Below are 14,727 nucleotides of genomic sequence, written 5' to 3'. Positions count from 1 at the left end.
GTTTAAAAGGCTGCCTTTCTGGAAACACGGAATGGCCAAAATGGATGGGCCTTCTATTTGACAACCATCTTGGGCAACTGATTGTGTTAGAACTTTAGATGATCATGTTAAATTAAGCCATGAAATATGACAGGATGCAAAATGTTACGAGGAAGTCTAACACCATGTTAAGTGTGAATGAAAGCCCAAGAGTTGCCAATTTGATGAGGTGTTGAGACACCTTTTCTGAAATTTGACCTAACAGGTAAAAAATAGTAAGTGTCACCATCTGAATAACATAGTAGCATTATAGAACTTAAACTACTATCTGTTCTGCTCCTCTGTGTGGTGTGGACCATCTTTGTACTGACCTACTCTTATCAAATCTGTTCTTAGATATTGATTCACCCAAATCTAATACAGATTTTATTTTTTTAAAGATTTAAAAAAATATTTATTTGCTTTTGTTGCCCTTGTTTTATTGTTGTAGTTATTATTGTTGTTGTTGGACAGGACGGAGAGAAATGGAGAGAGGAGGGGAAGACAGAGGGGGAGAGAAAGACAGACACTTGCAGACCTGCTTCATCTCTTGTGAAGTGACTCCCCTGCAAGTAGGGAGCCAGGGGCTTGAACCTGGATCCTTCTGCCAGTCCTTCCTTGCGCTTTGTGCCACACATGCTTAACCTGCTGCACTACTGCCTGACTCCCCAGACTATTTCTTCACTATAGTTAGTATCCATTGATATTTGTAACTTTCTCAGTGAGACCTATAGTGTAGAGTTAGATCCCTGGCCTTGGACTGTTAGGATTATATGAGTCCTCCCCTCTTTTGTTAATGACATAGAGTTCTGTTTTTTCTCTCCTAGGATATCTGGGGATTTTTTTTTTTTTAATTTTCTTTTCTTTTTTTTTTTTTTTTATGACCCTTGCCACTTACATGGCTTTTCTGGACTACAGATGGCAGCACAAAAGGTTTTTGTTGTTGTTGTTGTTTGCTTGTTTGTTTTTATCAGAGCAATGCTCAGCTTTCCCTTAATAGTGTGCTGTGGATTGAACTTGGGACCTCTTAGGCATGAAAGTCTTTTGCATCACTATTATGCTGTCTTCCTGCCCCCAAATCCTCTCTCTCCCCCTCTCCCCCACTGTGTTCCTCTGAGTGAAGTGGATAAAGGCTTCTCTTCCAGGCAGTCAGATCTGAGAGAGAAGACCGCCCCCCAAGCTTGTCACTTCTGAATACCCACTTTAATCAACACAAAGCCTAGAGTTAAAAGGCTGAAAACAAGATAGCTAAATCATCACAATGATTTATCTTCTTTCTTTCCTTACTTAAAAGCCAGTTTGCCATTAAGTATATATGCCCTTGGGTATGTCAAGCCTGTGATGTAGTGTTTGGGCCTGCCTCCTAATTCCCTTTACCAAATCCTAAGCATAATGCATTCTGTTGATTACAGACAGTTTCTACTAGGCCACATACCTGCTCATGGTTTCTTTTATGGATTCTCAAAATATTTTAAACAGACATGCCAGGTCAAGTGATTTCTAGCCTGTTGGGAATTTCTGTTTAAGGTGGGGAAAATGGAAGTGCATTCTCTATTTGGCTAATGTAATTGATGTGTTCTGCACAATTACCTGAGTATTGGTTGGAGACTTCTGGGCCCAATGGAAGAGACGCTCATAGACATTTCCATCATAACAGCCAAGTGCTGAGTTCAAACAATGATCAGTGAAGTCAAAGGCATCAGTTAGCAAGATAGCATCCTTCCTGGGGGAGGGAACAGGTGTTTATATTTAATTAATTCATGTTTACTGTTACTACTTTTTAAAGATTTATTTATTGAGAGAGAGAGAGAGAGAGAGAGAGAGGTCAGAGCATAACTTTATACTTTGGCATATGTCGTGCTAGGATTGAATTTAGGACCTCATGTTTGTAAGTTCAGAGTATACTCACTATGGAAACTCATGTTTTTGTTTGTTTTATTTTGTTTTAGTTTAAAAATCTGCATTTCAAATGGAATGCAGGGCCTGGGAAAGAGCTCAGCCTATTAGAATACCAACTTGCATGTCGGAGGCCCCAGAGGCCACAGGTTCAGTCCCAGGCATTGCTGCATGTCAGAGCAGAGCAGTGCTTTGGTCTCTTATCATAATTTTTTTTTTAAAAAAAGTACAATCCCCTGAACCACCATAAACCAGAGCTGATTAGTGCTCTGGTGAAAAAAAAAAAAAGTAAAATAAAGTCAGTATGTCCCTGTCATATCTTATTTCTCTTCCTCCTCTGTCAGCTTCAGTTATTTTAGGTAATATTTTTTGTATTAGCTTGATTGTCTCTAGTATCTTGGTTGTATTATTATTATTATTATTTATTTTGCAGTTACACTTCATACATACATGATTTTACTGCTCTGGGATACGTTTTCATTCAGTTAGAGACAAAAGGAGAGATACTACAGCACCGGAGTTTCCTTCAGTGCCATAGCACCCACCCATGTGGTACCTGCACCTGAACCTGGGTTTTGCAGGGAAAACCATGCACCTTACCCAATGAGCTATTGCTCTGCCTTATTTTTACTTCTTGATCAGTTTCAGATATCTGTTGACTCCCCAGTAGAAAAAACAGGCTTTACTTTATCATTTTTTGATGACAGAGGTAGAGACAGAGACAGAGAGACCACAGCACTAACGCTTCCCTTAATTTGTTGGGAGCCAGATTCAAACCTGGGTTGTGCACATGGTAAAGTAGAGTGCTATTCAAGTGTATTTTCTTTAATTCTCTCTCTTAAAGATTTATTAATCAAAGAGGAGAGAGAGAGCAAGGGCACCACTGTGGTGCATGTGCTGCTGGGGATTGAATTCAAGACCTCATGCTTAAGAGTCCAGTGCTTTATCCACTGTGCCACCTCCCAGACATTCATCTGAGCTATTTTGTCGGCCTAGCAGGATTTGTTGCACTGTATTCTCAGACTAGCTATCATCACTCCTCATGCTTCTTTCCCTTGGATTTCCTGACCCCACTATAGTTAAAGTTTTGGCCCAATATTTTTTGCTTATGTTGTCATGACACTATGATTGTATGTATCCATTTATCATTCTGACTTGATGCATCCTGTTCACAGCTGAGCTCTATCTCTACCAGTTCTTCTGTTAGTGATCTACCTACAGTCTCATAGAACTCTAACACTCCTGCCATGATTCTAAAACGATTTTTACCATTTATGTGAATGTTCTAAAATACTGTCTAATCTTCTCCTACACTGACCTCAATCCACTCTCTCACTGTCATTCTTGGCTAAAACCACACACCAGGATTTTTCATCCTTATCTCTCACATCTCTGTATTCTCAGCCATGGTGGACTTTTTTATTGACTTTTTTTTAAACAACTTATAAAATATTTATTTATTCCCTTTTGTTGCCCTTGTTCTATTGTTGTAGTTATTGATGTCATTGTTGTTGGATAGGACAGAGAGAAATAGAGAGAGGAGGTGAAGACAGAGAGGGGGAGAGAAAGACATACCTGCAGACCTGCTTCACCACTTGTGAAGCCATTCCCCTGCAGGTGGGGAGTAGAGGAGCCGGGGGGCTCGAACCGGGATCCTTACACTGGTCCTTGCCCAGTCCTTGTGCTTTGTGCCACGTGTGCTTAACCTGCTGCGCTACCGTCCAGCTCCCTTTTAACAATTTTTGAAAAATATTTATTTTATTTATTTATTCCCTTTTGTTGCCCTTGTTGTTTTATTGTTGTAGTTATTATTATTGTTGTCATTGTTGGATAGGACAGAGAGAAATGGAGAGAGGAGGGGAAGATAGAGAGGAGGAGAGAAAGATAGATACCTGCAGACCTGCTTCACCACCTGTGAAGTGACTCCCCTGCAGGTGGGGAGCCGGGGTTCGAACTGGGATCCTTATGCTGGTCCTTGTGCTTTGCGCCACCTGCGCTTAACCCGCTGTGCTACAGCCCGACTTCCCCCCTTTTAACAATTTTTTAAAATATTTTTTTATTTTCCCTTTTATTGCCCTTGTTTTTTTTTATTGTTGTATTTATTATTGTTGTTGTTAGATAAGACATAGAAAAGTGGAGAGAGGAGGGGAAGACAGAGTGGGGGAGAGAAAGATAGACACCTGCAGACCTGTTTCACCGCTCATGAAGTGACCCCCCTGCAGGTGGGGAGCCGGGGGCTCGAACCGGGATCCTTAAGCCAGTCTTTGTGCTTCACACCACATGCACTTAACCTGCTGCACTGCCACCTGACTCCCTATTTTTTTTAAGCCATTTTCTATTTTTTTTCTCTTTTTAAAAAATTTTAGTTATTAATGAGAAAGATAGGAAGAAAGAAAGAACCAGACATCACTCTGGCACATGTGCTGTTGGGGACTGAACTCATGACCTCATGCCTGAGAATCCAATGCTTTATCTACTGTGCCATCTCCTGGACCACTCCATTTTCTGTTTTCTAGATCATTCCCTCTAGTATTCTGACTTCTGGAATTCTTTTTATTCCTCTTCAAGAAACAAATCTCATTTTATTTTAACCTATTCAATAAAAGAAGTTTTAATTTTTTTAATTGCCCATTTGTGAGCTGGGGAGATAGCTTGTTGGTCAGGACTTGCACATCTGTGGTCCCAGGTTTTTTCCCGACACCACCATATGCCATAGCTGAGCAGTGTTCTGGTTTCTCTTTCATACAAATAAATAGTAATAAATAATACATCTAAAAAGTGTTCCCCAAAACTGTCCACTCCTTTCCTTTTCAGCAGAAGGTATGGCATAAGGGAATTGGTTATACTCTCTCTAACCTTCATTTCACAAAGCATTTGAAGTGGCTGGGATACTGTACCTATTTTAATCTTCTCTGGGTGTCCGTTCATCATTGTGAGGTGATTTCATATATATGACAGTTTATAATTCTCTGAGCCTACTAGCACTTGCCACCTAGTTAATGTCCCTTAACCCTCTGTGGTCTCATTTCCTAACTTATCCAGTGATATTTTCATAATCCATAATGTTCACTCCCTTAAAAACTATATATATATATATATATATATATATTCAGTATATATTATATATTCAATAATTGTTTTTGCTTTGTCATACTAGTTTAGCCAACCCCATCCCTTATTACCTCCAGTGGCTGGAAAAACCAATACTGACTGATCTAACAAGGGCTCCAACAGACCTTGTCGCTGCCCAGTAACCCTACTACTTTGCTCTAATCTATTTACTCTTTCATCTGCTTCATGATCATTTCACACCTTTTCTTTGATCCTAAAATCCACATTGCCCCCATCTCCCCATCTCTTCTAGTTGGATGATTTTGATCCTGTCTCACTGAGAAGGTAGAAACAGTAAGCTTATGCTTCTCTAAGTTCCCACTCCTGCACTTATCCATACAGTGCTTCCTCTCTTCTCAGGACAGGGAAACTGCTTCCTGCTCAGGCTAGTCCCTTCTTGGCTAGGCACCTTCCTCTCCTACCTGTCTACTGAGGAGTTGTGTTTTGGAAATGTTACCTTGCTCCTATAATGTCAAAATCGCCCCTGGATCAGTCCCTGAAGTACATAAATGCTGTCAGTCTCTTATCTTGAAAGCAAGTCCTTATATATGCCCCACAGACATCTAGGGAAATGCTTCCCTTCACTTGTCATTAGAGAAATGCAAATTAAAACTACACCCAGATTCTATTTCACACCTGTGAAAATGGCTGATATTAACAAAATAGGAAATGACAGATGTTAGAAAAGTTGTGGAGAAAAAAGGACTCCACTCCACTGCTCATAGGAATGCAAACTGGTGCAGCCCTTTTGGAAGATTATATGGAGAGTCCTTAAATGAATAAAAATGGAATTACCTTATGATCCAGCAATACCATCTTTGGCATTTATCTAAAGAACATGCAAACACTATGTTGAAAGGACATACGCACCTCTTAAGTGCTACAGCTGTGTTATTCACAATAGCCATTGGAAGCAGCCTAAATGCCCATAGAGAGAACTGGCTAAAGAAATAAGCAAAGAGATGAAAGACAACTACTAAATGGTTTCACTCATATATGGAATCTAGAGATCTGATACACATGAACTTGCAAAAAAAAAAAAAAAAGGAAAAAGGAAGGAATAAAAAAAAAAACAAGTGAAGGAACTGTTTTTAATACTTAAATTATTATGCTTATTATCTTTGGGACGTAGGAATGTGAGGGCACAGAACTTTGGTGGTGGGTGTGGTGTGGAACTAGACCCTGCAATTTTATAATCTTGAAACTCACTATTAATCACAAATTTAAAAAAATGGGAAAAAGAGCCCCCAGAGCAAAACAAACAAACAAATAAAGCATTTGCCTGTAGTCCCTTCCCCATCATCTATCCTATATGTTGACTTCCCTTTGTGACAGAACTCCTTGAAAGTCTTCAGCTTATGTATGCTTGTTATTTCTGTCTGCTTCTCCTGTTCTCCTAAGCTGGATCCTTCAGGTGTTCACTCCCACCATGGCACTGAAATAACTTTTGTCAAGGTCACCTTGCTATCATCTTCAGAGGGTCCCAGCTCTCAGCACTGGGGCTTCTTCACCCACTCATCCTTGTGGCATCACCCTACTGTGATTTTAAATACCAACCACATGCTGGTGGTTTCCAAATTTGTCTTTCCAGTTTCCCCTGTTTACTAACACCATGTTTGATGTTTAATAAGCTCTTCAAGTTTAACATGTTCAGTGCCAGACTCTAGACTCCAGACTCTCTAGACCTTCTCCTAGCCATCCTGCCCAAACCTGGACTGTCTTCAGTCAACAAACCCGGTATTAACTTCAAAGTCTACCTAAACTTCCACCACTTCATTTTTTTCCAGGGATAAGTATTTTTTATTAATAAAAAATAATTTGGGGCTGGGAAAATCACATAATATTTATGCAGGAAGACTTCCATGCCTGAGGTGCCAAAGATCCTAGGTTCAATCCCCAGCATCACCATAAGTCACAGATGAGCAGGACTCTAGTTAAGCAAACAAATAAAAGAATTTTGATAAAAGTAGACTCTGGTTCTCCCTTCTCCACCATTCTGGGTGAAATGTTTCCAACATTGGTAGTTTTCAGACATAATTAAATTACATAATATAATGAAGCTTTCTCAGGCCTAGTACATGGTCCATATATTTTCAAATTTTCTTTCTTTTTTTCCTGCAGTTTTTTAAAAAGACTTATGAGAAGTAGAGATAGAGATAGAGAGAATCAGCACCACTCTGGTATATGTGGTACCAGGGATCGAATTCAGGGTCTCATGCTTGCAAGACACTGTACCCTGTGGGGCTGGGTGGTGGTGTACCAAGTTAAGTGCACATGCTATATAATGTGTAAGGACCCAAGCTCAGTCCTTTCCCCACCTGCAGGGTGAAGACCTCATGATCAGTGAAGCAGTGTTGCTGGTGTCTGTCTTTTGTCTCTTCCTTTCTCCTGTCCCCTTCCTTCTCAATTTCTCTCTGTTTCAGTCCAATAAAGAAACAAGAAAAATAGTAAAAAAAAAAAAAAAAAAAAAAACACCCACTATCTTCCAAGGCTGATACTTTTCAATTTTCTTATCTTTCTTGTTTTCTTTTTCTTCTTGACTTTGAAAAGTATTTTAGTTCATTTGCTCAGTAGGGTTTTAGGAGGGAATAAAAATAGATATGTTCAGCTTTTTTTTTCTCTCTCTCTGTTTATTGGATGGAGACAGCCAGAAATCAAGAGGGAAGGGAGTGCTAGAGAGGGAGAGAGACAGAGAGACACCTGCAGCCCTGCCTCACCACTTGGAAAGCTTTCCCCCTGCAGGTGGGGACTGGAGGCTTGAACCCAAGTCCTTGCACATGTGTGTTCAACCAGGTGTGCCACCACCTGGCCCCCAACTTGCTTTCTTACATGAAGTTTCCCTTCAGCTAAGATTTTATGACCAGTTCAACCACTGATACCCATTTGGACTAGTTAATTACTGCTCTACAGAGAGTTGGCTCTTGGTGTCACTGGGAATAGCATGCCATCCTTCATTTGTCATCTTAGAAGTCTGAGGTTGATACTGAATAATCAAAGCAGGGAGTTGTGACACAGAACTGTTAAAGGCTTGGAGTCTGTTACATACCTAATTACCCTGCAGGAGATGGACGGTTACTTAGGAACCATAATGGGAGTAAATCAATTTGTGGGTTTGATGCATGCATAAGTTGGCTACTTGCATCAGTGCTATATGTCTAGTCTATATTGTCAGCTTCTGGAATCAAGACAAGCACTTCTCTGATACATATTTCTAGTCCTGTTCTCAACTCTGACACCATCTTCCCAAATAATACTTTTAGCTCACCTGCATGTTAGCTGTCAGGCTCAGGCAACAATTAGTAAGTCATGAGTCCCTTGGAATATACCTAAAATAGACTTCCTAGCTTCTTCTAAAATGAAGAACCCAATTCTCATCTGCTATATTCTTACCTTCAGGTTTCTGATTATTAAACAGTTTGTTCTGCTTTATATCTTTTTTTTCTTGTTGTTTTCTTGTTGTAGTTATTATTGTTGTTGTCGTTGTTGGATAGGACAGAGAAATGGAGAGAGGAGGGGAAGACAGAGAGGAGGAGAGAAAGATAGACACCTGCAGACCTGCTTCACCACCTGTGAAGCGACTCCCCTGCAGGTGGGAAGCCGGGGTTCGAACCGGGATCCTTATGCCGGTCCTTGTGCTTTGCGCCACCTGCGCTTAACCCACTGCGCTACAGCCCGACTCCCTGCTTTATATCTTAATGCTTTTCTGCCACCAAGTTGTTGATACTACCATGATGCCAACCTGACTTCCCTGGGCAGATAACCTCACCAGTGTGTCCTGGAACCCCACCTCCTCAGAGCCCTGTCCAACTAGGGAAAGATAGAGATGGGCTGGGGATATGGATCAATCTGTCAGTGCCCATGTCCAGCAGAGAAGTAATTACAGAAGCCAGACCTCCCACCTTCTGCTCCCCATAAAGACCTTTGGTCCATACTCCCAGAGGGATAAAGAGTAGGGAAGCTTCCAATCGAGGGGATGGGATACGGAACTCTGGTGGTGGGAATTGTACTCCTCTTATCCTGCAATCTTGTTCATCATTACTAAATAACTAATAAAAAATAGAAGAAGAAAGAGAAGAGAAAAAAAAAAGAAGAAAAGAAATGCTGCTGCAGATATATATATAAAATTCTTGAAAGGTCCAAAGAAGTCAGATCCCCCCCCCCAAAACCTAATTTTTATTGGGTTCAAAAAATGACACAATACTTAAACAACTGGGAGAAAATCTCAGGTCATCAGATAAAGAGAGGACTGCAAAAGTTGGATAAGGGCCAGAGACTAGCTCAATTAATGATGGCTCTTTTGGTCAGTATCACATGACCTCATCATCTGGGGCCCTATTTAGGGAATCTTTGGATTTCCACACAAATATGATGGGCCTAGACCTCTAATAGATCCCATCTATCCACCACCACTGCTCACTTCCATTAGGAACATCATCATAAACCCTCTTGTGGGCCATCCTAGGACTTTGCCCTCTCCTAAAAGCAGTGATGGTAAGGAATGTCTCTGAAGGGAGGCTGGGGTATCCTGTCCTGCCTCTCAAGAAATACTGGTCCTGAAATGAGTATAGCTTGCACTGTTCCCAGTTATGACCATGAACTGTGAGCTCAGATTAATAGGAATTTAGAGGTTACATGGGCTCTTGTGCTAAAATTAAATATACATATGGGCCCTGGGTTGGGTGGGTGGAGATAAATAGTTAATTTTATTCACATATGTTTTTTTACCAAGAACAGGAGCTACTGTCTACCTTAATCCAACTTTCTAGCCCTTTACTCTGACACCATTTTCTCAGACAATATTTTTATCCAATTACATCCTAGTTATCAAACTTAAGCAAAAACTACCGTAGTACCTAAGAAACATGCCTGAAATGGACTTCCTTGCTTCCTTGCACCCTAAAATCCTTAATCTCATCTGCTCTGTTCCTGCTTTTTGGTTTCTGTTCATTAATCATTTTGTGTCACTTTACGTCCTGCCACCTTCCAGACACCAAGTTGCAGATGCAATCATGATTCCATCTTGACTTCATTGAGCAGATGACTTCACCAGTGTGTCTTGGAACTTCGCCTCTCCTGAGCTCTACCCCACTCAGGAAAGATAGAAACAGTCTGGGGGTATAGATCAACCTGCCAATGCCCATGTCCAGTGGAGAAGCAATTATAGAAGCCAGAATGCCTACCTTCTGCACCCCAGAAGTAATTTTGATTCATACTCCCAGTGGAGGAGAAATGATAGGAGGAAGAGGAAAAGAGTGCTTTTTAAATATATATATATATATATATACATATATATATACATACATATATATTTATATGTATTGCATAGGGACAGACAAAAATCGAGAGAGGGAAGAGGAAGATAGAGTGGGAGAGAGAAAGACACCTGCAGTACCTGCTTGTGAAGCTTTCCCCCTGAAGGTGGACACTGGGGTCTTGAACCTCAGTCCTTGTTCATTGTAGCATGTGCGCTTGGCCAGGTGTGCCACTGCCTGGTCCCCTTAAAGTACATCTTAAGAAGTCATACTCTGGGATCAGACAGACTCTAGATTACACCCATCTCTTCCTCTGGTTGATTATGAGATCCTGACCATGTTACAAATAACTCCCCAAACCCCCTAAGCAATAAAATGGAAGGGGAGAATTCCTCATATCTACTTCAAAAGGCTGCAGGAATTAAATGAGATGATTAAATGAGATACAAAAGCTTTCGACATGGAGCCTTGCATACACAAGTACTCCTTAAATATTAGCTGTGACTAAAGGTCAGTAATATATATTATATATGTGGAATATTTCCTTGACTATTCTTCCTGTCTCCTTGGCAATGCTGGAGAGTTCAATTGAGGTGGCTAGATAATTTATTCTTAAGCGTTTTTATTTTGAAGTATTCCTTATTTTTTTCTTTCATGAATCCTTAATGCTTTATGTATAACGTTGCTCTCCAGGATCATTGCTGCTTTTGCCAGGCCCAATCTATAACAAGGCTTGGGAGATAAAGTCTTTGGAGTGGAAAGGGACCCATGAATTCAGGACTAGGGCTGTTCTCTACAGATGACCTTGGCTTGAGAGCTAGCCACTCACCGGATGAGAAGGAGCAGGTCGAGGTAGGCTGTCCTCACCTCCTCAATTTGAGCCCCAGACAGGAAGCCATCGTGCAGGAAGTCTCCCGAGTGGGTTAGGATGCCGTGCAGTGCGTGCAGGTCACAGAGGCATTTGAGAGCCCGCCAAATCTCTGGCTCTTGCTCCAGATTCTCCAGAGCGCCTGTGAAAGTCCTCACAGTGACATAGAAGCAATGTGCCTGCAGAGACCCAGAGGTGTATTAGCATGAGTTTTCACTTCTGACTCCAGAAGTCATCCTGGAAGCTTGGCAAGGCTGTTAGAAGAGCATGCTGAAGCCATGTGTTTCACCACAGGTAGACAAGTCTTTCTTCTCAGCTCACTGGGACTCTGACTGGGCCTTTTAATTTTTTGCCTTTGCTGCTGCTGAAGTTTCATGTTCCAGGCCAACTTTTTTCAGATAGAAAGAGATGAAAGAGGTACAAAGACACCACAGCACTGAAGTCCCCTCTAGTGCAGTGGGGACCCACATGGCAAAGCAGGCACATTGTCTAAGTTAACTATCTTGCCAGCCTGAGTCTTCTTTTTCTTCTCAGATTCACAGCACCTGCCCCCTTTTAATATTTATTTGTTGAAGAGAGAGAAAGGGAGAGAGAGAGAGAGAGAGAGAGAGAGAGAGAGGGAGGGAAAGAGAGAGAGAGCCAGAATACCACTCTAGCTTATGTTATAGCTTATGTGGCCTCAGGGTTGAATTCAGAGCCTTACACATGCCAGTACTGTGCTGTACCACTGAGCCACCTCCCTGGCCCCTTACTGAGACTTTGGGATGGTTGATATGTATGAGGTAAGTTGGCAGCTGGTGGCCTCTGGAACTTGGCTCTTACTCCCCTCATTTTGCTTAGAGTAGTCACATATAGGGTTGAAATTAGAGAGAAGCAATTGCAGAGTATTGGAGGCTGGCCTGGGGAGAGTGAAAGGCAGCATCATTTTGATTTCTTCTTTTTTTTCTTGCTGCCACCAGGGCTATTACTGGGGCTAGATCCTGGCACTATGACTCCACTGCTCCCTGCAGCCAGTTTTTCCCACTATTTTTTTTCTTTCTTTCTATTTTATTTGATAGGACAGGGAGAAATTGAGAGTGTATGGATAGAGATAGACAGACAGACATCTGCAAACCTCTTCACCCTTGTGAAACATTTCCTTCCACCCTGTGGAGTGGGGGCTCAAATTCGATTCCTTGGGCATCTTAACGTGTGCTCAACCAGGTGCACCACCACCTGGCTCCCTACTTTTCTTAACAAAACAGCTATGTTGTTATGTTTAAGCCAGTGGTGTATGCGTGTGAGTGTGTGTGTGTAAGCACATTTGTGTGCGCATACACATACATGAACTTTGGATGAGAAAGAGGTTAAATGCAATCTGGGAGGTGGCACAGTGTATAAAGTCTTCGACTTGCAAACATGAGGTCCTGATCCCCAGCATTGCATGTGCCAGAATGAAGCTCTGGTCTCTCTCACACTTATACCTCTATCTCTCATTAATAAGTAACTTTTAAAAAGTAGGGGTTCAAGATCCATCCCCACTAGAGTATAAACTTCATGAAGAAAGTAGTGTCATTGTTTAGCCCATGGGCAGCCACCTGGCTCTGTGGTTGAAATGACATGTTAGTTCTGGCTGACAAGTGACCACTGCCTTCAACCTGCTTGAACCATCCTTCTTCCATGGGATTCCTTTTCCTGACCTGAGGCCTGCAAGGAAAGGAAATGAGTTTGGCCTGGTCCTGCAGGAGACTTGTAGCATCCTGCTTTCCTGAGTCTTTTTCTCTCTGGGTCAAGACTCGGTTCTGCTGGTTAGGTATTTCGAATATTCCCCCTCCCCCTAGGATCAGAGTTTATAATTATTTTTATTTTATTTTATTAATTTTTTGATACAGAGGAACTGAGAGGGAAGGACAAGATAGAGAGGGAGAGACAGAAAGACACACCTGTAACACTGCTTCACCACTGTCATGCCTCCCCCTCTGTAGGTAAGGACCAGTAGCTTGAACCCAGGTCCTTGCACATAATAGCATGTATGCTCTACCAGATACACCACTGCCCAACTCTAGAGTTCATAATTATTTTTATCAGCTGGGTATATGAGTTCCACTGAGAGAGAGTGAGAGAGAGAATGTTTTAAACAACAAAGTCATTCTCAATGAAAGAAAACTGTTTTTTTAAATTTATTTTTTCTGTGAGAGGGAGAAAGGGACTGACCAGAGCACAGTTTCATCATATGTAGTGTTGGGGATCCAGCCCTGGGACTCAGAACTTTCCAACATGCTCCACCGCAAGCCACTTCCCTGACTCAGAATCGTCTCAAATTTGTACGTGCCTGGGAATTTGCCCAAAATGTAAGTTCTGGGGTGGGACTCTCCAGTGAGCTTCTTGGGGCAGAGGGAGGAAAGTATAGCATCTCCACTCAGCTTCCCTCCCTGCCCCCCAATTCCACCTCCATAACTCCACTCCTCTGGGATCTTGTCCTCTCACCCTCAGATTGGAGAGGACTCGATTTCCTCTTTGCCCTCCCGGTGTGTGTAGGTTAAATCAGGCAGCCCCTGCAAGCCATATCTGGTTCATTTGCAGTCAGGGCACAGCTTTGGGAAAAGGGTGAATTATGGGTACCTACAGCTCTTTCTCTGGTGGCCTGGTGGGAGCACAGCCTGGGCTGACCCTGGGCTGTGTTGATGGGGCCTTTAGTGCAGCACATGGTGCCTCTAAGCTGGGCATGGCTGATGTGAGGAGGTGGCCCTTCACTAGGTGGTGCTCACACCCACCCTGCACCAACCAACCCTGCCTTCCTAATGGCACTGCCAACATGCCAACACTTCCAGGACTCTCCTGTTCTAATACTCATTTCCCTGGGCCTGATACCTGTTGATTAATTTCCTTAGTTGTAGCTAGGGTCACATTTCCAGCTGCCTAAACTGTAGTGCAAGCATCTTTCTTTCCTTCTTCCCACCTCTTTCCTCCCTAATGCCTGCCTATGCCTCTCTTCCACCTGCTTGTACCGCTCTTTAAGCCCTCTGCTGAGCTCAATGGTCATGCCCATCCTCAGCCCTTGGCCAGGCTGCCTTTCTGCTGCCTCCTAACTCATCTCTCACCTCCAGTTCATTCCCATCCCCTGCAACGTGCATGATCGTCCTGGAATGAAGTTCTGCTTGCTCCACTCCCCTAGTGCAAACTCTGCAAAATTCTCTCTTTGTGATGAAAACAACACCTCCAACTTTATCACAACAGTGCAGGAGATCCTAGACCTTACCTGCCGTTTGTTCTCTCTCTCCGTCTCCTTCCAGCCTCCCTCCTTTACATCCTCTTGGGTGGGGCTGTATTTTTATCTCACCTTCTCCTTTCACACCTACTGTCCCCCTTTGCTGGGGATAGTAAAACTTCCCAAAGACAGCCTCAACCCTGTGCCTGGCTAATCACAGCTTCTCCCTGAGGTCTTGGCATATAGGCCCTTCCTGGGAAGTTCTCCTGAATCATCATGGTGGGCTGAGATGCACCTGAATGAAGCAGAACACCATCCAGCCCAGTCCCAGTCCAACACCTACCAGTGGGCGGAGGCCCTAATATTTGCTGGCTGAATTATGCACAAACACAAAA

General features: G+C 42.5%; 1 protein-coding gene across 3 annotated transcripts in view; it reads right to left on the bottom strand.

The window, feature by feature from the left end:
- The window catches only part of ACOX2 (acyl-CoA oxidase 2), a 55,616-nt gene that overhangs the window by 18,408 nt on the left and 22,481 nt on the right, over positions 1-14,727 (bottom strand). For 2 of the 3 annotated variants that reach the window (XM_060203011.1, XM_007537467.3), the window contains exons 13-14: positions 11,107-11,324; positions 1,609-1,741 (exon numbers count right to left, since the gene is read on the bottom strand). In XM_060203011.1, coding sequence (XP_060058994.1) covers positions 1,609-1,741; positions 11,107-11,324 — 351 coding nt within the window. Of the gene's footprint in view, positions 1-1,608; positions 1,742-5,820; positions 5,855-11,106; positions 11,325-14,727 lie in introns of those variants that run through there. The other variant, XM_060203012.1, reaches the window with a different exon arrangement.

This window comes from Erinaceus europaeus, chromosome 12, assembly GCF_950295315.1.
Source record: "Erinaceus europaeus chromosome 12, mEriEur2.1, whole genome shotgun sequence".
Lineage (NCBI taxonomy): Eukaryota > Metazoa > Chordata > Mammalia > Eulipotyphla > Erinaceidae > Erinaceus > Erinaceus europaeus.
The sequence above is the reverse complement of the archived record's forward strand: the minus strand, read 5'-3'. Positions and strand labels throughout refer to the sequence as shown.